The sequence below is a fragment of the Vombatus ursinus genome, unplaced genomic scaffold, assembly GCF_900497805.2.
Source record: "Vombatus ursinus unplaced genomic scaffold, bare-nosed wombat genome assembly UNPS02011369.1, whole genome shotgun sequence".
NCBI classification, from domain to species: domain Eukaryota; kingdom Metazoa; phylum Chordata; class Mammalia; order Diprotodontia; family Vombatidae; genus Vombatus; species Vombatus ursinus.
In genome coordinates this window covers 3,503,663-3,523,544 of record NW_020951147.1, presented here as the reverse complement: position 1 = coordinate 3,523,544, position 19,882 = coordinate 3,503,663, and the positions used below count along the sequence as shown (strand labels likewise).

Genomic DNA, 19,882 nt, shown 5'->3' with positions numbered 1-19,882 from the left:
GGGGGGGGGGGGGGGGGGGGGGGGGGGGGGGGGGGGGGGGGCTCAGCTCCGGTCTCCCTCCCGAGGGCCAGACCTGCAGCCTGCCCGACGGGGTGAGCTGGGCAAGGCCGCTGCCCTCGGGCCTCCCCATCTGCTGTGACTAGCTGCTGTCCAAGGTCCACACTCGCTCCGCCCGTCTACGACCCGGGACCTTCCCAGCCCTGCCATCGCGCGTCCTAGGTTCTAAGGGCCTTCCCGGCTCGGCCGTTCTCTCTGGCCCCGGGGAGTCGTGTTTTCCCGGCTGCCCCCTCCCCTCGCCTCCCACCTGGCGCAGAATGAAGGCCACCACGTCGGCTGACTCCCAGTAGCTGGCGTGGAAGAGGTGGGGCAGTGTCACCGTGGGGAAGGCCGTAAGAGCCTCCGGGCAGTAGAGGGAATAGTCGATCCTCTTGTGCCCCCACCAGCGCTCCAGGACTGTGGGTCAGAAGGCCAGTCAAAGCTCCTTCTGGCCCGGGGCCGGAGCCCGGCCCCCGGCACTGCTGCCTCCCTTCCTGCCCGGGCAGACTCACTTTTGACCACCTCGCTGGCCGTGCCGGGGGCGCCTGCAGGGGGCGGGGGCTCAGGCCCCGGCTCAGGGCCCCGCCAGAAGCCGCCGCTGGCCGACGTGGGGGTGGACGGCACCATCATCTCCAGCTCCTCCAAGAAGAGGCCCGAGTGGGTCTGTAAGGTGTCGGCTGCGAGGGCACAGAGGACCCTGGTGTGAGGCCGCTCAGGCTCGCCATCTGCCTCCCTGAGTCTGTCTGTGTGCGTGCAGCTACCCTGAGGCTAGACTTGAACCCAGGACTCCTCCCCACCCTCTAAGCCCTTAGGGGAGGCAGGGTAGGATGGTGCAGTACGAAGAGCTGTGGGTTGGGAGTCAGGAGAGCCGGTGCTGTCCTGAGCCAACATGGGCACGTCATTTCCCCTCCCTGGGCCTCAGTTTACCAACGTGTAAAATGGACTAAGGGAAAGAATTCTACCCTCAGAATCAGAAACCCAGGGTTGCAATCCTTAGTCTGTCACTTAACTGACTGCCTGGTCACGTCATGGGAGCTTGAAGGGTCTCAGTTTCTGCCTCCGTGAAATGGGGCCAGCAATCTCCCAGGACGTGCCTCGATATAACCAACATCCCCTAGGCTGGAGGGAGCCCCGGGAGCTAGGGAGGGAAAGGCCTCGCCCACGGGAGAGGGGCAGAACACGATTTGGACCCCAAGCCCTTTGTGGGCAAATTCCATGCCCCTTCCTCTCAGGCACAGGAAGGCCGCCAACGCCCACCTGCCTGTGCCAACTGGCTCGTTCTATCAGACTGCAAGCTCCTTGGCCTGTCTTTGTACCCCAGTACTCAGCCCAGTGCCTAGCAGACAGTAGGCACTTAATAGATGCTTGATGCCTGAATGACGGCACACGTGGGCCCACAGCCGTGTGTAACATGGTACAGGTGCGCAGGCAATTGAGACACAGAATGCACATGCACCCCGAACACCCACGCACCCTGCTGCTTTCCCTTTCCACCCAGGGCCATCCCAACCCACCCCCCGCACAGGTAGGTCCTGACTGGGGCTCACGAGGAGCCGGGGAGGCCCGAGGCGACCCCCGAGAGCCCCAGAAGCAGCTGGAATTTCACTAGCACACACCGTCTGGTCACCTTCTCTCCCTTCTGCCCCAGACCTTGGCACGGGGCCTGTGACCCGGCTGAACCTTACCTAGCAACAGAGAGGTGCCGTCTCCCAGGGGGAATTTCTGATAGCGGGGCACGGTGAGGGGGGCGATGGCCTGGAACTTGGGGGCCAGCAGAGGCTCCAGGCGGGAGGCACAGGGGTCAGCAGCATGAAAGAGGTTGTATATCTGCTCACAGGCCGGGCGCATCTGGGCCACTGGGGCAAGAAGAGAAGGGCAGGGGAACCCTTAGGTACCCAGGATGGCCAGGCAGGAATCCACATCACGTGTCCCTTTGCACACGGGGGAGGGAGTGGGGAGGACCCCAGCCCCAGGCAGGCTGAAGTTACTGATGCTGGCCTCCGTGGCCAGCTCGTGTGGACGTGTGGACAAGACCTAGGGGCGTTTCACAGGCTTCAGGAGGTGGACTGGTGTTCTGGGGCAGACAGGTGACCCTAGCTCGACTCAGCCACCTTCCTCCCCATTGCCCCAGCTTGGCCCCTCACCCTCCAGGGCGGGCATCACGGTCTTGCGGAGGGCTAGCACCAGGCCCAGGGGCGAGCCAAAGAGGAAGAAGCCAGACACCTTGAAGTCAAGGCGGGTGGGGCCGTCCGTGGCCTCTGGGGCTGGGCAGGAGACGGTGCTCCCCCGCCGGGGTTCTGCTGGGGACGTGCCAGCCTGCAGGCTGGCCAGTAAGGAGGCAAGTAGGGGGAGAAAGGAGGGGGGTAACAACGTGGGTGGGTGAGGAGAGCACAGGCCCTATCCAGGCTGACCACACAATGCCCCTAGCATGGCCCCCTAGCCGAGTCTCCAACATGCTACTCTCTCCTCTCCATGTCTTTGCCTAGGCTGGTCCCGACGCCTGGCATGCCCTCCCTCCTCACCTCAACATCTTCGATTCCCTGACTCCTTCCGCTAATGGCGTCCCCTCCCTCCAATTACTTGGTCTTTACTTTACTTGGCATTTCCCTCAATCGAATGTAAGTAGGGAGTGTTTGGTTTTTGTATTTCTGGCCACTTAATAAATGCTTTTCAGCAAATTAATGAAACAGCATCTGAGGCTTTCAAGCCACAGAGGCCTCCAAGGTGTCCAATCCAATCCCCTCATTTGACAGATGAAGAAACTGAGGCCCGGAGACCTTACGGAGCTTGTCCAAGATCTGCTAGAAAAGGAAGGGCTGAGATTTAAACCCAGGCCTCAGACTCCAAATCCAGGCATCCTTCTACACCCCCACGCTCCAAAGGACGCGGGAGACACCCTGACAGGTTGGGGAGTGTGGAGACACCAACCTGCAGTGAGAGGACAGGGAGTCAGGCTCTGGGGCTGTGCCATCGCTGGGCAGGCGCTGGGCGGAGAGAGAGCCCACAGCCTCCACGCCGTCAGCCAGCGGATCCCGGCCCGGGCCCTGCTCCGGGGACAGCAGTTCATTGTTCTGGAAGGAAGGAGACGACCCTTGGTTGGGGGTGTCCCTTCTGACCGTGGGGTGGGGGTGGCAGAGGGGCCACACCAGAGGCAGAGTGCCCACGTCCGTGAGCATCAACCCATTCAGAATGGGACAGGGAGGGCCATCAGAGGGAGGAGGGAGGAGAGAGGGGAGGGAAGGAAGGAGGGAGGGAAGGAGGGAGGAGGGAAGGGATGGAGGGAGAGAGAGAAGAGAGGAGGGAGGAGGGAAGAGAAGGAGGGATGAAGGAGAGAAGGGAGGGAGAAGAGATGAGGGAGGGAGGAAGGAAGAAAAGAGAGGAGGGAGGGAGGAGGGAAGGGGGAGGGGAGGGGAGGGAGGGAGGCACTAAACCAAAAGACAGAGAAGAGAGGAAGGGGAAAGGATGGAAAGGAGAGAAGCATTGCAGGCCCCCAAGCACTGACCATGCTGCCCCGGCGGCTGCTGCTCAGGCTCCCCAAGCTGGCGTTGGCACTGTAACACAGTGCATCGAAGCCCAGGATGCCACCGACGCCGTCTCCAATCAGCACTACCTGGGGAGGGGCAGATGCTGCCTGAGCCCATGGTCCTGGAATCGCTCCCCCAGCCCCGGCCCCAGCCCCTAAACACTCCTTTTCTTGCTTGGCAGTCACTGCTCCTCCCCAGGGATGCCGTCTGCCCCCGAAGGCGACCTCCTCAAAGGGTGTAAGGGGTTTGGGGGCGAGGCAGGGGTGGGGGAGGGCATACTGCTCCCGGGGCCAAAATGGTCAGGCTCGAAGAGGCTCGTCTGAGTGCCAATGGGACGGCGGAGGAGAATGAAGGTGGGTGTGGTGGCCTAGAAATGGAGGGGACCACAGGCCACCTGGAGGAAAGCAGAGTGCTCCCGTCTAAGAAGTCCACACTGGGGGCCTGTGCCCTGGTCAGGCCCCAGCTGGAGTATAAAGTCCAGGGCATGGACAGCTGAGGTGGCTTTAGGCTGGGAAGTCATGCCCACTGGTGTGGACAGGCCAGGGAGATAGGATAGTGGGGTCCGAGCATTTCTCATGTGTGAGAGGACGCATTCTCTACCGTAGCCCAACAACCTCCCGGAAGGGGGTGCCCACTAGCTCCAGGGATGGTCCCTTCCTCCGTGGAACAGCTCTGGCATTTCAAAGCTCTTCCTCACACCCAACCCCACTGGCTTCTCATCCCCGCAAGGCTCCCGTGGGGCCCTCTGAGGCCAATGTCCCTTCCCCAGCTCCGCCCTTCAAAGCCTTGAAGACTGGAGATAGCCATCCTGTCCGGGCCCCGCCTGCCTTGCCCCACCCCCCATTTGGTCTTTGCAACATCCCGGGGTCCTTTCCATAGGCTCTGGCTCCTTCATGGCCTTCCCAGAACGTGGCCCCGAGATTCCCGATGGGTCTGAACAGGGCAAACAGCAGCCACATCCTCCGTCCTGAACACCAGGCCCTTTCAAATCTGGGCTAAGACGGTGTCAGCTTTCCTGGGGCCCGTGCCCTGCCCTCTGACTCACGCTGAGCTGGGCACCGTCCCTGGAAATGCCCTCATCTCTCACAGATTCACTTGGCTCTCCACGCCTCCCTTGCATTCGATTCATGAAGTCCCAGCATATGCTATTTGCCTGTCCTAGGTTGCCTATCATTTCTTCCAGCCCGCTGGGATTTAGGGTGGGGTGGGGAGAAGCAGACCGGCTTCCTCTAACCCCTGCGTCCCCCCGGCTCGTCCAGTCATCCCTCTGGGACACGGAACTAGACTTGCCCAAGGTCACCTGGACAGGCCCCGGCAGAGTAACGTTGCCCTGCTGGTTCTGCCCCTTCCCCTCCCCCCCCCTCATCTGTGTCTCCTGGCCCCAGGTCGTTCCCGCCTTCCGGGCATCGCCCGACCCTGGGAAGCCTCCCTGGTGCCCCTTCCAAGGTCCCCCTGACCTGCCCACAGAAGCCGGTACCCTCGGGCGAGCGCAGGAAGGCCGCGTAGGCCTGATTGGTGCGCGCAATGACGGTGGCCACGGCCCCTTGGTAGCGGGAGGAGGAGGTGGCCAGCAGGGGCAAGGCGGCCAGCGGGATGTGGTCCTGGGAGCGAGACAAGCTATCCCCATCGTGGCTGTAGGGACTTAGGCTGTGGGGAGGGGACAGCAAGAGGTCAGAAGCCAGAGCATTTCCCTCTCCCCCCTCCCTGTCCAGGAGGTAATGAGCCCCGTCCCCCACACCTTCCTCACTGGAGATAAAACGGTTTTTTGCCCACCCTCCTGTTTCCTCCCTAGCTCATCGCCCACGTCCCTCCCACGCCTTCCCCTCAGCCCCCCAGGGAGGTACTTGGAGACGAGGGCATAAGCTGCCGCGCAGATGGGTGGGCAGGGCACCAAGCGCAGGGCCACGTGGCCCAGGGCCTCGGGAAAGTGCACGCGGGTGACGGCGTCGAAGGCTGCACTCAGGGTCTGCACGTCCGCTTGCTTGGAATCCACATCTCCCGGTCCGGCGTCCAGAATGTTCCCACTGTGCAGGATGAGGAACAGGGCGTGCACGGCGCAGACCTCAGGACCCAGGTCCCCAGCCCCCAGACCCTGGAGTAGGGACAGGAGTGTCAGCCGGCATCGTGGGCCCTGCACGAGGCCACAAGAGGTACCTGGGGTCAAGGGCATGTGGGGGAGGGCAGGAGATCCCTTCAGTCGGCCGGCTGGTGACTCCCTCTTTGAAATAGCCATTTTAGCTACCAAGATGCCGCCATGGTGCAGGAGGCAGACAGCTCTTCATTCAGGAGCTCCCTAGAGCAACGGCCCACCTTTCACGAGGCGCTAATCTCTACTGTTTCTCGGCCTTGCTATCAGCGCCCTCCAAATCCAGGACCCTGGGGTAAAGCCCTGGTCGCACCGCCCTCGTTACAATTCCGTGTGACACACATACACACCCATGGGTATACGCTAGTACCCATCTGTGGCCAGAAATGGGCTGCAGGGGTCCCTCCTCCTCCCAGAGAGGTAGCGAGGGAAGGGCTTCGCTGGGGGGTGACTCTGGGAGGGAGTCTGACTCACCTCAGGGTCTCTGGATGCTCCTGCCCCTTCTCCTTCACCCTTGGTGACCTCAGCCCCGGGGTCTGCAGGGTCTGGAGGAGGAGGCCAGTGAGGGCACAGGCAGCAGACGGTGCCCCCTCCCCCACACAGCCCTCTTCCTTTCCTACAGAGGGAGGAGCCTGGCCACCTAGGGCTGGCACAGGGAAGGAAGGAGAGGTATAGCCGGTCACCCAGCTGGCCCGTGGCCAGGCCAGGGCGGCCCTCGCTCCTCAGATTGCCGGCCAGCACCTTTCCCACGACGCCTGGCAGGCAGCAAGGCTCGGCCAAGCAAGGATCTCTCCAAGGTCCGAGATCAGCGTCAGCGCCCGGAGGAGCCCGCACACGTCAGCCGCGGCTAAGGGAGGCCTCCAGGTGCTCACCCGAAGCCCCCGTGGCCGCAGCTGGGGAGGCAAAGGCGTCAATGAAGTCATTGGAGTTCCACTTGGTTATCTCCTTAGGAAAGACGTCCTCACTGTCCGAGAAGCCTTCTGCAGAGGAGGAGAGCAGTGCCAGGGCCCGGAAGCAGAGTGAGGACAGCGCCCGAATGGAGGAGGGGAGCAAACGGGCAGGGAGAGGTTCCTGCCAGAAGCTTGCCTCCAATCCCCAACGCCACCAGCTCCAGGGAGTCCTCTGTGCTGTCCCACTGGACCCCCCCTTCCCTCTGCTCCTCTCTGATGTCTGTGTCATAGAAGACCGTGCATTGAGTCATCTGTGTTTGAGGGTTCTTCACCTACTCTCTGGAGGCTCCAGGAAGGCAGGCACTGAGGTCTGATCTCACCTTTCAGCACTGCAGGCCCAGAGGCCTTCACACAGTCCCTAACCTCATGGCTTTGAGCAGGTGCATCTGCCCCCAAAGCCCTTCCGTGATCCCTTGGGCTGTTACGGTGCATCCCCCTCCCCCGCCCCAGGCGATGGGATCTCCCGTCCTTGACATTTCACAGGCCTTCTGATCACTGGTCTACCACTATGCCCACCCTGGAGAATGGCAGCTGCTAAGGGCAGCGGCCGTCTGTATTTTGTTTCCCTGGCCCCTAGCCTCGTGCTTGGCATATGGTAGGGGAGGAGAGAGAGAGGAGTGAGAGGAATGAGTGAGGAAGGAAGGGAGAAAGGGAGGAAGGAAAGGAGGGAAAGAAGGAGGGAGGGAGTGAGGGAAGGAGGGAGGGAGGGAAGGAGAGAGGGAGAGAGGCAGGGAGGGAGGGAGGGAAGGAGAGAGGGAGAGAGGCAGGGAGGGAGGGAGGGAAGGAGAGAGGGAGGGAGGTAGGGAAGGAGGGAGGGAGGGAGGGAGGGAGGAGGGAGGGAGGGAAGGAGAGAGGGAGAGAGGCAGGGAGGAAGGAGAGAGGGAGGGAGGGAGGGAGGGAGGAAAGGAGAAACATACCATGTGCATCAAAGAACTCGTCCTCCGAGCTGTTCTCTGAGTCCCGGGCAATATTCTGCATCCGCCACTCAGACAAGCTCTGTGGGGACACCCCCCCTGCAAGGGCCCCTCTCGTCACCCCCTGGAGGGCCTGAGCTCACAACTCCAGCCCCTACCCTAGCCAGAGCCTGTCAAAAAGTCCTCTGGTTAAAGCTGGAATACACCATAGAACTCTCTGGAGATATTTTACAAATGAGGAAACTAAGGCCCCCAGGAGAAGGGCCTAGCAGCTTTGGTCAACTCTTTCCAAGCCGCCCTTCGCCCGCTCGCCCGGCTCTCGGCATCGCTGAGGCTCCCCTGCTTGAGCCCGTTCCCCACCCCCACCCCTGAGCTCATTTGCTCTTCCCCTCCCCCTCCTCACCTCCGTGCTGGGAGGAGTAGGAGGACCGAGGGGACGAAGACCACTGTTTGGAGAAGCTGTCAGTGTCCGGGGAAGCATCAGCCGCTGCAGGGCCCTCGGGCCCCTCGGGACTTCCTGCTTGGCCTGCAGGGGCCCGGCCCTCCGTCACCGGCTTTGCGGCGGTGGCCTCAGTCTCTTCCCCCTCAGGTGTGATGCATTTGGCCATCTTTCTGGCCAGCATGCGGGCCGTCTCCTCCTCTAGAGCCCGGATGTCTGCCATGCTGAGCTCGGTCCATTCATCCTGCCAGCACCAGGCCTGGCGGTGGGCTCGAAGCATCACCCTCCGTAGACCTGGGAGGGAAAAGCCGGGGCCTGAGCTGGGGCGGGGCAGGGAACCTCACCTGAGAAGGCCCCATGGGTGGGAGCTGAGTGTGGGGGTGGACAGGGCCCAGGGAGCTTGGCATGGGCCGGAGGCCACCGGGCAGGGGCCCCCTAGCCAGGGCTGGGATCCTTTCTCTTCCATGTCGCCCCTCACCGACATCATGGATGAACTGTTCAATCTTGGCCTGCATGCCCCAGTAGCGGAATTCCACCTTGCAGAGCTTGTAGGCGCACATCAGGGGGCCCGACTGAGCAGCCAACCGTGCCCAGTCGTCCCCGAGGGGCCCCCGACCCGTCTTGGCCGAGCGGTACAACCTCGGGTCCTCTTCAGCCTTGTACTCGCCAGGGGCCACTGCGTCCCGGACGATGTCGATGGTGTCTGGGGGTGAGGTAAGGCAGAGCCTTCCTGGGACACCCAGGCAGGATCCCAGCAGGGCTTGAGAGCCACTTAATCCAACCCCTATTTTACAGATGAAGAAACTGAGGTCTAGGGAGGCTAAGGATCGATAAACAGCAGAGAGAATCTCCCGCATCACACTGCCCACCCCAGGTACCCCGTGTCCGCCCTCCCGGTGCCTTGTTCTCATTCGTTTCTCAACACCTGTTAGGACTGCATGACGACGTTCCTTATGCTTATTTGGGTTTGGGGGTTTGGGTCTGTATGGGGGATTCCTGGCGCGGAAACTCCCTCCCTCACTGATCTTGGCAAATGCTCTGCAGCGTAGAGATGCCCGAGCCCTTGAGCCAGCCTGGGGCGAGGAGGGACTTCTGCCTCCGCTGGGCCAGGCTAAAGACCCAGAAAGTGAAGGACTGGCCCAAGGTCACACAGCCGGCTCTTCCAGAAAGGCCCTCCCCCATCTCATACCCAGGATGCGCTGCCTCCTCTCTGTCCCGCTCAGGTTGAAGACGTTGGGCTGCTGACCCCCATCAGGCCGGTAGTAGGTTTCTATTTCAATGGAGAATTTCTCGACAAAGGGGCAGGTGTAGCTGTGGGAGGGCCAGGGGCCAGGTTTAGAGTCGGGGCTGCTGGCATTCATGGCCTGCGGCCCAGCGTCCCCCATGTCCCCTAGGGAAGCCTCCTCCAGCTCCCACCCAGCCCCCACAGCCTAGCAGCCCTGGCTGGGCCTAGGCTGGGCCCCCTGTGTCCCAGGGGGTGCCCTCAGGGGCCGGCCACCCAGCCCTGCAGCCCAGAAGCCCTGGCTGGGCCTAGGCTGGGCCCCCTGTGTCCCAGAGGGTGCCCCCAGGGGCTGGCCATCCAGCCCCGCAGCCCAGAAGCCCTGGCTGGGCCCCCCCCCCGTGTCTGAGGGGGTGCCCCCCCCCGACCGGCCACCCCTTCCCTGAGCCTCACCGCGTCCTGGTGTAGGGGTAAGCATTCCAGGACTCCTCTTCCACCTGCAGGGCGGCCTTGGGCAGCAGGGCCCGGAACCACCCAGGGATATGGGAGCCCACGTGGTAGACCTTGTGGGTGTACTGCCCGCTGCCCCCTGGCCCGTCCTCATAGGGCCTGTTGGCCAAGATTTCCACCCCGCTGCCCTCTCCGCTGGACTCTTCTCGGCTCTTCTTCTGGAAAGGCGGGGAGGTGAGGTCAGGGGCTGGTGACCTGGGCCCTGCTCTCCCTCGCTCCCCTCCAGTCCTCCCCCCCCATCCAGCCTTGGCCCCCCTCCCCCATCCTCTCCTCCCTCATCTCTGGCACTGCCTCCCCCACTCAGCGCTTCCCTCCCCGTCTCCGCGCTGCTCTGCATTCTCCGGTCACCTTTCCCCGGCTCTCCTGCCCCCTTTCTGCCTCTCTCTGGGGTCTCCCCTTCCCCATCACCTCCCTCCCTCTCCTGTCATCCTCTTCTCCATTATTTCCACCTGCCCTGTGCTCTGCTTCCTCCCCACCTCCTGCTCTTCCCCTCCCCCATCAGCGCCAACCCAGCATCCCTCCGCCGCCCCCTCCTCCCGTCAGCTCCCCAGGGCCCCCACCTGGATCATGTACAGCTGGGCCACCTGGTACTCTTCCAGGCTCATGGGCAGGAGGATGTGGTATTCCTTGATCAGCATGGTGCCCGCCTGCCTGCTGCCCGGCCAGCAGAGACGGTGCCCGCCTGCCTCGCCTCACCTCCCCTCCTGGCTTGGGATCGGGGCGCGCCCGTCAGGGTTGGGGCGAGTTCAGGGTGTCCGGTCCCCCGGCTCGGGGAGGAGCCCAGCCCTGGCCCCAGCCGCCCTGTGCTTCCCCGCAGCCCCCCAACCCCATCGCCCGGCCCGGTCCCGGCCCCACGCCTGCCCCCCGCATGGAGGAGGAGAGGGGAGGAGAGGGGAGCCAGGGAGGCTAGGAGCGGCAAGCACAGGATAGGGGAGAGGAGGGAGGAGGAGGGGTGGGAGGAGGGAGGAGTGGGGAGGCGGGAGGAGAAGGGAGGAGGGAAGAGGGAGGAGGGAAGGAGGAGGAGAGAATGAAGAGGGAGGAGGGATGGGGCAGAGAAGGAGAGAGCAGCGGTGGCGGCTGGCCTGCTGCAGGAGGCCGGAGGCAGGAGGTGCGGCTGCCTCCTGCCTCACTCGCTCCCAGGCTCCCAGGCTGGAGCTCAAACCGAGCACCCTCTGACCTCCTTTCAAACGCCACCGCCGCGCCCCACCCCCCCCCACCTCCCCCCGTTGCCGCGGCAACGGAGTGCTGACGCGTCCACCCCTGGGGGAGAAGAGCCAGCCCAGCCAGCCAGCGGCTTATGCCAGCCCCCCTCCCCCCAGCCTCTCCGGCTTCTACAGCTTGGCCCCCTCCCCCCAACCCTGTGCGACACTCTTCCCCTCCAACACCCCCCTACCCCATCCCCAACATCTCTCGTTCATCCGCCCCTCCCCCCATTGCCTCTTCCCTCTCTCCTAGGTCCTGACATCTCTAACCTCTTTCTTCTTCCCAAATATCCCCCTCCCCTGTCTCCAACCCCCAAGCTCCCCCCACCACCTCCACGTCCCTCCTCCCTCATCTCCCTCCGGTGTCCAATTCCTCCCTTCCTCTCAACATTTCTCTATCCAGTCCCCAACATCCCACTCCCTCTCCATTTCCCCAACCTCTTTCTATATTCCCCCGCCCCCTTTCCCCTTTCTACATCACTCCTCTCTCCCCTTACTTTGTCCCCAACGTCCCTCCTCCATTCTCCTTATCCCCTCCCCCTTACCATCACATCTCACCCTTATTCCCAAACCCCCCTTCCCTCCCTTATGCTCCCCCTCGCGCACATATCTTGCTCCCCAGAGGGCCTTGGAATGGGAAGGCAAGGGCAGGGGAGAAGGGAATCCCCAGCTCTCTCCCTCTGTTCTCTCCAATGCCCAGCCCCCTTCCAGGCTCTCCACCCTTCTCAGCTCCCAAGGTGGCCCCTTCTGCCTCAAACCTCCAGTTTCTCCCACTGTTGTTACTGGGTGAGGCCACCAGGCAGATAAGAGCTCTCTGAAGAGGCTCCCTTGAGAACCCCCCCCCCCTTTCCCCAACCTCTCCCCACCCCCAGCACAGCAGTTCAGATTCAGCCCCCCTTTTGAATCTTACCTCCCAGCCCCCCCTGAATTTCCTTGGGACCAGCAGGGCTCCATCCCAGCAGCACTGGTGCTCAGGCCCCCCTCAGGACCTCCAGGATTCACTCTTCTGGCCCCCTCCCTAAGGTACCAGCTCCTAGAACTACCCCCTCCCCACTCAGCCACAGGGATCCTGCCCCCAAGGCCAGTCTTGATGGTGGGAGGGCCCAGGCCTAACGGGCCATCCTCTTTCCGGAAGGAGGTAGGCCCAGACTGGGGCCCCAAAGGTTTGTAAACCTCTCAGAAGGGGAAGTGGGGCTCAGTGGTCTGGGCCCGCTTGGGCCAGACCCCCCTGGAGCTAGATGCGAGAAGACCGGGGTTTCTTTCCTGTTCTCCCCTGTGCCGTGGCCCTTCACATTTCTGCCAGCCTCCGCCCCTGCTATAGGTGTCAGAGAGTAACTCTGGAAGCTCTGCCAAATTACTTGCCCTCTGCGTTTTTCTGTAAGAGGGCCCTGTTGGCCTGAATGACCCGAGGTCCCTTCCTACTCCGGCATTTCCTTTTTCTAATGGCCTGAGCTCGGTGGTCTCTGAGGATGTCTGCCTCTCAGAACGAACAATGGCACATCCCCACCCCCCATCCCCACCCCAGCAGCTGAGTGGCCACCTCTGGCCCTCCACTCTTATCTCTATTCACACCCCAGTGCCTCTCCCTGGGTCTGACAGATGCCCCAGTGACTGGGCCAAGAGCCCGATATCTCTGTCAGGGCTCTGGAAAGGAAAGGTGTAGGTCAAGCCTCTGACCCGCCCCCCTCCCCCCACCAAGAAGCACAGAAGGGGAAGTGCTCCAACCGCCTTACGGTCTCAGAGCTGGGGACTTCAGGCTTGCGGCCAGAGTGGCTAGACAGCCCAGCTGTCAATCACCCTGGGACACAGACCTCGCAGGAGCCAGGCTCCCTGGGGAGGGGCCAAAGGCCTGAGCTGCATCTTTCTGACAGCACTGCCAAGCTGCCAGGCCCATCGGGCGAACAGGACGTGGGGGGGCCATGCAAGGACTCTCCTCTTGTGAAAACTGCCAATCAGAAGCATTTTGGAGGCCCACGACCCTCCCCAGTACTTCTGTCTTCCAAGGGGGCCCGAGCTGGGCAAAGGGAAACTGGCTGAGGGCCTTTCAGCTTGGCTGTGCAGAGGGCCCTACCCAGCTCCACCCTGGGAACTCGCCCCGGGGCAGACTGGGAGCCTGCATCTCTCCCAGAGGAGGAGGCGGGGACAACGGCTAGGGGGTCTGGGGCAGCCTGCCGCTCCCTGACCTCTTTTGGGCTCAGGGACCATCCGAACACATTGAGTTCTGGAACTCAATGGGACCATCGGGCCCACCCTCTCATTTTAGAGACGAGGAAACAGCTTCTGAGAAGGGAGCTAACTTTCCCACGGTCATCCAGGTCATCAGGGAGAGAGCTGGGATTCGCACCCAAGCCCTCTGACCCCAAACCTGAGTGTTCCCAGGCTCATCCCTAATGCCCCTTCCATCCAGGAGCGTCCAGGAAGGATGGCACATCACAGAATCTCACCCACGATGCGGACACGCTGAATGCCCCTGCCCACCCTGGCCTCGGCCAGGTCCCCTCTGGCCCTGCAGGCCCATAGCCAGCCAGCGATGTCCGCAGAGAACAACTCCAAATCTTTTATTTATAGAAAAAGAGCATTTTAGTAAAAGACGCTGAGAAAAGGCACCACCTCGAGCAGCCCTGAGGCAGGGCTGGGAGGTGGCGGGTGCCAGGGAGGCCCCAGCCAGAGGAGGGAGGAGTTCCAGTGTGGGATGGAAGGGGATGGGGGCCGAAGGTCAGTACTGTGCTGGGGGTGGGGAGGACGGCCCGAGCCAAGGACTCTCCAGCACCCACTGGCTACAGGGCGACCGAAGGAGGCCTAGAGACATCAGCTCCACTGTTTCTGCCTGGCACTGGCTCCAGGGTCTCCCATCCCACCCCACGTGGCTGTCAGTCACAGGACAGGAGGTTAGGAAGAAAAGAAGGGCACGAGGGGAGGGGCTCTGCTCCAAAAGGCGATGCAAAGAGGTGGGAAGGTCCATAGGGCAGAGGGGGCGGCACGCTGTTACGTGCGGGCATTGCGCTCTGTTTCTGCCAGGCATTCTCTGACCAGCGCCCGGGCGTGGATAATGCCTAGGGAAGGAAAAGAGATTTACTGGAGGGCAGCCCGGGATGGGACAGCCCAGCCCAGCCCGGCCTGGCCCTCTCAGCTTGGTGGTCATATTCCTTGTGTCCCAAAGGGAGTGGGATGCCACACACCTCGCTTCAGTCGCTCCATGGCACTCTTGCTGCCGGCGTAAGTGGGCCGGATCTCCTTGCCCATCTCTTCAATGACAGAGAGCAGGTCTGTATAGGTGCTCTGGGAGCCCTGGGAGCCAGGGGGCTTCATAGCCTGGAAGAAGACGAGCTGGTGGGAACCTCGGCCCGCCCCCAGCCCCCAGCCCCCAGCCCAGCTCCGCCCCGTCTCTCAGCCACTCACCTGCACATAGCCCATGGAAGGAGGCCCAAAGTCGTTGAAGAGGGGGCGGAAGGGGGCAGCAGCTCCAGGGGCTGAGCCTGAAGGGGAGGAGACACCGGTGGCTGCAAAGGATGGGGAACAAGGAAGTCGTCACAGGCATCTTCCTCAGGCTTCCCCCGGAGCAGAAGGCTGAGCTCTGGGCTGGCTAGCCTGGCCACCCCCAAGGGCCCGGCCTGCCCTCTGCCACTGCCTCCAGCATGCCCTCCGTGGATCTGGTTTGCATGTCATCTCTCCGGTCCGGGCCTGCACAGTCTGCCTTTGTGATCCCCCGGCCTGACAGACAACCCCCCCCTCAATTATACTGATGCCTTTTGTTTTCACGTTGCGGCCTGCGCCTCATCTCCCCCTGCCTCGTCACAAAGATAAAAAAACAAACCAACTGGCACCAAGATCGCGTAGGACAGTATATACAGCACTTGAGCACCTTGCAAAGAAAGGAGAGAGGCACTGTCCATGCTTCTCGTCTCCTCTCCTGAGCTTAGGGTGCTGGAGTCGTTTTTCAGTCTGTGACCCCTTCTGGGGTTTTCACTGCAGTGGTTTGCCATTTCCTTCTCCAGCTTCTCTGACAGACGAGGAAACTGAGGCAAACAGGGTCACACAGCTAGTGTCTGAGGCCGGATCTGAACTCAGGAAGAGGAGTCTTCCTGACTGCAGGTCTGGCGCTCTAACCACTGCACCCCCCAGCTGCTCTCCAGAGCTGGGAGACTCCAAATCACCTTTGTTAGGGTTCCTGTTACTCTGCACCAACTGTCCCTTTCCTTCTGCTGCTGCTCCCCTAAACTGCCTCATCTCAACCTTCTCAGGCTGCAGCTCAAAGAACTCGGGATGATGAGAACAAGGGGATCACTGTCCAAAATGACCTGTGGCTCCGGTCAGAGAACACAGAATGCCAGAGCCCCGACGGACAAGAGAACACACAACATTTGGAGTTGGGAGGGGACTCAGAACCAAAAACATGGCATGTAGAAGGATTAGAACCTAGAATATGCAGGTCAGATGGGGGAGGGGAGCTTAGAAGCTAAAAGGTAGCACGTGGAAGTGGGGGGCTAAGAACCTAGAATATGGCAGAGTCTGGGGTTATTAGAACTTTAGAATATGCAAGTCAGACCTTGGGGGCCTTAGAACCTACAAAGAGGCATGCCAGAAGCAGGAGAGGATGGGCTTGGGACCTAGAATGTGGCACATAAGAGCTGGGGGGGGGGAACCCCAGACCCTAGAATGTGATGTCAGAGTCGGGGGTTCAGAATCTAGAACATGGCGCATCAGAGTTTGAGGGTATTAGAACTTAAAAGGTGTAAATCACAGTTGGGACCTAGAATATGGCATGCCAGAGCTGGGTGGGCTCAGAAATTAGAACGTGGCAGGTCAAAGTCTGGGGACTCAGAACCTAGAATGTGGCAAGTCATAAGAGTTTGGGGTTTCCGGAACTTAGAATGTGCAAGTCAGATGGGGCCGAGTGGGTGTGGGACCTAGAACATGGCATGCCAGCTTGGGGGTGCTCAGAACCCAGAACATGATGGCAAGTCAGACTCTGCGGCGAAGAGAACCAGAGGAGAGGCTGAGCTTGGGAACCAGAACCTGGACGGGGGAGGGGCTCATAACTTAGAACATAGCACATCAGAGACTGGAGGCAGAGGGCTCAGAACCTGGAACACGGCATGTCAGAACTTGGGGGGCTCAAAACCTAGAACGTAGCATGTCAGAGCTCAGACCCTAGCACGCGGCGCGCCAGGGCTCAGACCTGGGCGGGCGGGCGTCCGTCCCCGCCCCCCTCCCAGTACCTCAGTTTCCCCATCTGTCCGTCCACTGGCCCCGGCGCGCTGCAGGATCCCCCCTCGCCCCGGCCGGCTGGCTCTCGGCTCACCTGAAGGGATGGGAGTGCCGGGCCCCTGCGCGCTGGAGCCACTCGTGCTGGTCGGCGCTGGAGCGATGGGTTTGTAGGACATTCCCAACTCTTCGGGAGGGCAGGCACCAGTCGATTCTCCTCCGGATTGGCCGAGCCGCTGAGGAGCGCGCGCTCTGATAGGCGCGCCGCCAGGAAGAGCCCGCGGCTCGCACTTGCGATTGGTGGCGGCGCACGTCACTCGACGCTCCCAGGCCGCCTTCTCATTGGTCAAGAGTCCCGGCCCGGACCTGCTGCAGATTGGCCCTCGTCGCGTCGGGCTTCGCACCTGTCTGACCGGGATTGGCGGGCGGAGGACGATGCCTGCGATTGGAGGGTTCGGGGAGGCAGGCTAGCGCGCTCCCAGCCCGATTGGCCCGGGAGGCAGGAGGGCGGGGCCGGCTGGCACCGGGAAAGGAGTCTCCGGTGTCGGGCCGCCTCGGCTAGCGCTGAAGGGTCCCTTAGGCAAGGCTCGGCCGCACGCGCTCTCCTTCCGACCGGTTATGCCGGACCGCTCGTGCTTCCCACGGCGAGCTCGCGCCGCTGCCCGCGCCGCCTCCGGGGCCGAGCCGCCTCGCGCTCTGGGGCCGCCGCCGGAGTCGCCGGAGACGCGCGCCGCCGCTCTCCCTCTTCGGACACCACTGGGCGCGAGGCTGTGACGTCAGGTCGCGCCCCGCCCCGACGCAGAAGCGTCATCGCGCGCGGTCCCGCCCCTCCTGGACCGCACGCCCTCGAAGCTCCGCCCCGTCTCCGTGGCAACCGCCCCGCCCAACCGCCCTCTCTCGCCCTGGAGACCCCCTGCTCCTCCCAGGTGGCCCCGTTCCTTTGTCTTCCTCAGAAGGTGCTCCCCTCGTCCCTCCCCTAGGCAATGCTCTTCCTCATCTGCTTCTTGAAGCCCCCCTCCCCGTAGACTCCCCGCCTCAGGAAACGCCCCTCTCCTTGGACTCTCCCAGGGGTTCCCCCCCCCCCCCCCGCTTACCCCCTAGGAGCCCCTTGTTCCCTCCCGGAGACAACGCACCGCTTCCAGGAGACCTGATTTTTGTCCCTTCCCAAGAGGCCTCCCCTTTTCTCTCCCAGGAGGCTACCCCTCTTTGTCCCCCCAGGAGATGACCCCCTCCTCATCCTCCCAATATGCCCTTATTTATTTTCCAATCAGGTCCTCATCCTTACCCCCCCCCCCCCCCAAGACTCTTTATTCTCTTTATTATCCCTTGGAGAATTCTTTTTTATCTCTCCCAGGAGACCTTCCTCCTTTTCCCCCTAGAAGCACCCCTTCTTTGACCTCCATCTTCATTCCACTTCAGCAGACTGCCCCCCTCCCCCCCCCCCCCTCCTCCCCCCCCCCCCCCCCCCCCCTTTTCTCCCATTGGAGACCTTCTTCGTTACCCCCGCATGTACTGATCAGTGGAGTCTTCCGCTTATCCCCCTCCCAATCCCCCCTGCCACCATTGCCCCCTCCAGGAAACTCCCCGTATCCACCATAGCAGACCCCCCCCCCAATCAATGAACAAGCCTTACCAGCCTTTGGGTCACTCTGGGTTTTCGTGCCATTGCCCTCTCCCGGCTCTCCTCCTCTCTGTCCTGTCACTGACCAGCTCTCAAGGGTTCCGCCATCCTCTCCATCTGTCCATCCAGCCCCAGTCTCTCTCTTGAGCCATCTTGAACCAGATCTCCGGCAGGCATGTCAAGCTCGGCGTCTTCCCCTCAAACCCTTCCCCTCTTCCCACCTTTCATCCTCTCGGTCAGTCAGGCTCTCAGCCTTGACTCTTCGCTGTCAAGTCCCAGATAGAACCCGGTGGGCTCTGCCTTCACAATGTCTTTTCTGTGTGTCCTCTTCTCCCCACTCACACTCCCCTGGGCCTTCCTGGCCCTCGTCACCTCTCGCCCGGACTGGTTCAGTAGCCTTCTGTGAATCTCTTCAAGCATCTTACTACTGTGACCTCTGACAACCAGCTGCCAAAGCCACTTTCCAGAAGTGGCATCTTCCTCAGTAAACTGGGTTATTGTTGTTATCCAGTCATTTTTAGTTGTGTCCGACTCTTTGTGGCCCCATTTGGGATTTTCTTGGCAAAGATACTGGACTGGTTGGCCATTTCCTTCTCCAGCACCTTTTATAGAGGAGGAAACTGAGGCAAACGGTGAAGTGACTTGCCCAGGGTCACACAGGTAGGAAGTGTCTGAGGCCAGATTTGAACCCATGGAGATGAGTTTTCCTGACTCCAGGCCCAGCGCTCTGTGCACTGACAGCACCTAGCTGCCCCCCCCCATACATCCTAGTGGCTTCCTGTTCTAGGATGAAATAGAAAATGCTCTGTGACATTTAAGCTTCTTCCTGCCTTTTCAGCCTTTTTGCGCTTCACCATCCTCTGTGTACCCTTATGCTCCCCTCCACCGGCTTTCTGGGCACTCCTTTTCTCTGGTGGTGCCCCACCCGTAGCCCCTTCTCTCCAGCTTCCCTGCTTGCTTAAAGGCAGTTCAAACCTGACTTCCCCCGCCCCCTTTCCCTCCCAGGTCATTCACTCTGGCCCTTGTTTGTACATCTTCCCCCATTGTGTGGCCCATTTGATGTGAGCTCTTAGAGCAGGGCTGTGTTCTTGCCTTTCTATCTCCAGGATTCATTAGCACAAAGCAGGCTTTGACTGAGCACTTGATTGAACAAAAAGAATGTCTGTTGCTGGGCCCTTCCCAGAGGTGATGGTAGTGCCCGTTAGGCCGCAGTTTTCTGACCAGGAAGTGAAAGGGGAATACACAAAGGGTGCAGAAGTGTGTTTCAGGGTGGGGACTGGCTCTGAGGAGTTTGGCTTCTCCCAGGCGTGGTCTGGGGGGGGGGGTTGACGTGTGGAGCGACAGTGGGGTAGGAAATGGCTCCGTGGAGTGGACCCATGATCTCAAAGGCAGCAGCTTCTCCTTTGACTCACTGCACACTGGCTGTTCTCCCACACCCAAGTGCCCCACTTCCCACCACAGTGTGAGCTTTGGGAGGATTAATAACTTTAACACTGGCATCTGGTTTGTTTTTTTCTGTCCGAGCAATGGGGGCCAGACAGAGGATCAGCTTCCCACTGATGGAGGAAGTAGGGGGGCAGGTGGAGGGTAGGGCACCCCTGCCCAGTGAGCAGAGCCTTTTCTGATCCGAGAGAATTGATTCATGGAAGCTTGTTGGATTGGATTGGAGTGGAGTCCCCGATGGGGGCTTCATGGTGCCAGCCACAGGGAGCCTGCCTGCTTGTCCTGTGTCCTCCTGTGACTTTCTTTGAAGCTGCTTTACTTTCTTAGAGTTTCTTCCTGTTTCTAAGTTTCCATCTGGGTGATATTCCCAGATGTTTCTGCAGCTTGGCCTGGTGGGAGCAGCAAGGGCTCCCCAGCTTCCTGTTTTGCTTCTCCCTAATTTAGCTTTGGGAGCTTGGGCAAGTCATTTCCCCTTTTTGGGGCTCGAGTTCCAAATCTGGAAAAAAGAAGAGACTGCCCTAGATGAATTCCAGGGTCCCTTCCACCTTCCAGCTCTGAAGTCCTATGAGCGCCTATGGATCTTCCTAGTTCCCACCTTCTCCTGGTCTCTGGATTTTGCTTAGCTTCTTTCTGGACAGGGAGGCCTTGGAGAGAGGAGTATATGTGTCCTTTAAGCACTGAGGGGATGGGGGTGAGATTGTAGAGAGGAGTATAATGACCCCTGCCTGCACCC

At 61.3% G+C, this 19,882-nt stretch overlaps 2 protein-coding genes across 3 annotated transcripts in view; both read right to left on the bottom strand.

Moving 5' to 3' along the window:
• Positions 1 to 11,862, bottom strand: part of PITPNM1 (phosphatidylinositol transfer protein membrane associated 1) — a 15,001-nt gene extending 3,139 nt beyond the window's left edge. The window contains exons 1-17 of one of the 2 annotated variants that reach the window (XM_027856080.1): positions 11,791 to 11,862; positions 10,239 to 10,386; positions 9,622 to 9,836; positions 9,139 to 9,260; positions 8,428 to 8,652; positions 7,914 to 8,243; positions 7,514 to 7,609; positions 6,519 to 6,626; positions 6,121 to 6,191; positions 5,405 to 5,652; positions 5,018 to 5,207; positions 3,539 to 3,646; positions 2,965 to 3,107; positions 2,181 to 2,359; positions 1,722 to 1,892; positions 549 to 713; positions 305 to 453 (exon numbers count right to left, since the gene is read on the bottom strand). In XM_027856080.1, the coding sequence (XP_027711881.1) occupies positions 305 to 453; positions 549 to 713; positions 1,722 to 1,892; positions 2,181 to 2,359; positions 2,965 to 3,107; positions 3,539 to 3,646; positions 5,018 to 5,207; positions 5,405 to 5,652; positions 6,121 to 6,191; positions 6,519 to 6,626; positions 7,514 to 7,609; positions 7,914 to 8,243; positions 8,428 to 8,652; positions 9,139 to 9,260; positions 9,622 to 9,836; positions 10,239 to 10,316 (2,598 nt within the window). In that variant the 5' untranslated portion in view covers positions 10,317 to 10,386; positions 11,791 to 11,862. Of the gene's footprint in view, positions 1 to 304; positions 454 to 548; positions 714 to 1,721; positions 1,893 to 2,180; positions 2,360 to 2,964; positions 3,108 to 3,538; positions 3,647 to 5,017; positions 5,208 to 5,404; positions 5,653 to 6,120; positions 6,192 to 6,518; positions 6,627 to 7,513; positions 7,610 to 7,913; positions 8,244 to 8,427; positions 8,653 to 9,138; positions 9,261 to 9,621; positions 9,837 to 10,238; positions 10,391 to 11,790 lie in introns of those variants that run through there. The other variant, XM_027856078.1, reaches the window with a different exon arrangement.
• A 1,551-nt stretch (positions 11,863 to 13,413) lies between these two features.
• Positions 13,414 to 16,730, bottom strand: CDK2AP2 (cyclin dependent kinase 2 associated protein 2). The gene is made up of 4 exons (XM_027856081.1): positions 16,183 to 16,730; positions 14,280 to 14,380; positions 14,060 to 14,192; positions 13,414 to 13,933 (listed from the first exon to the last, which is right to left on the bottom strand). Exons 1-4 carry the CDS (start codon positions 16,262 to 16,264, stop codon positions 13,866 to 13,868), a joined length of 384 nt encoding a protein of 127 aa, XP_027711882.1. The 5' UTR covers positions 16,265 to 16,730; the 3' UTR covers positions 13,414 to 13,865.
• Between the last annotated feature and the right edge of the window lie 3,152 nt (positions 16,731 to 19,882).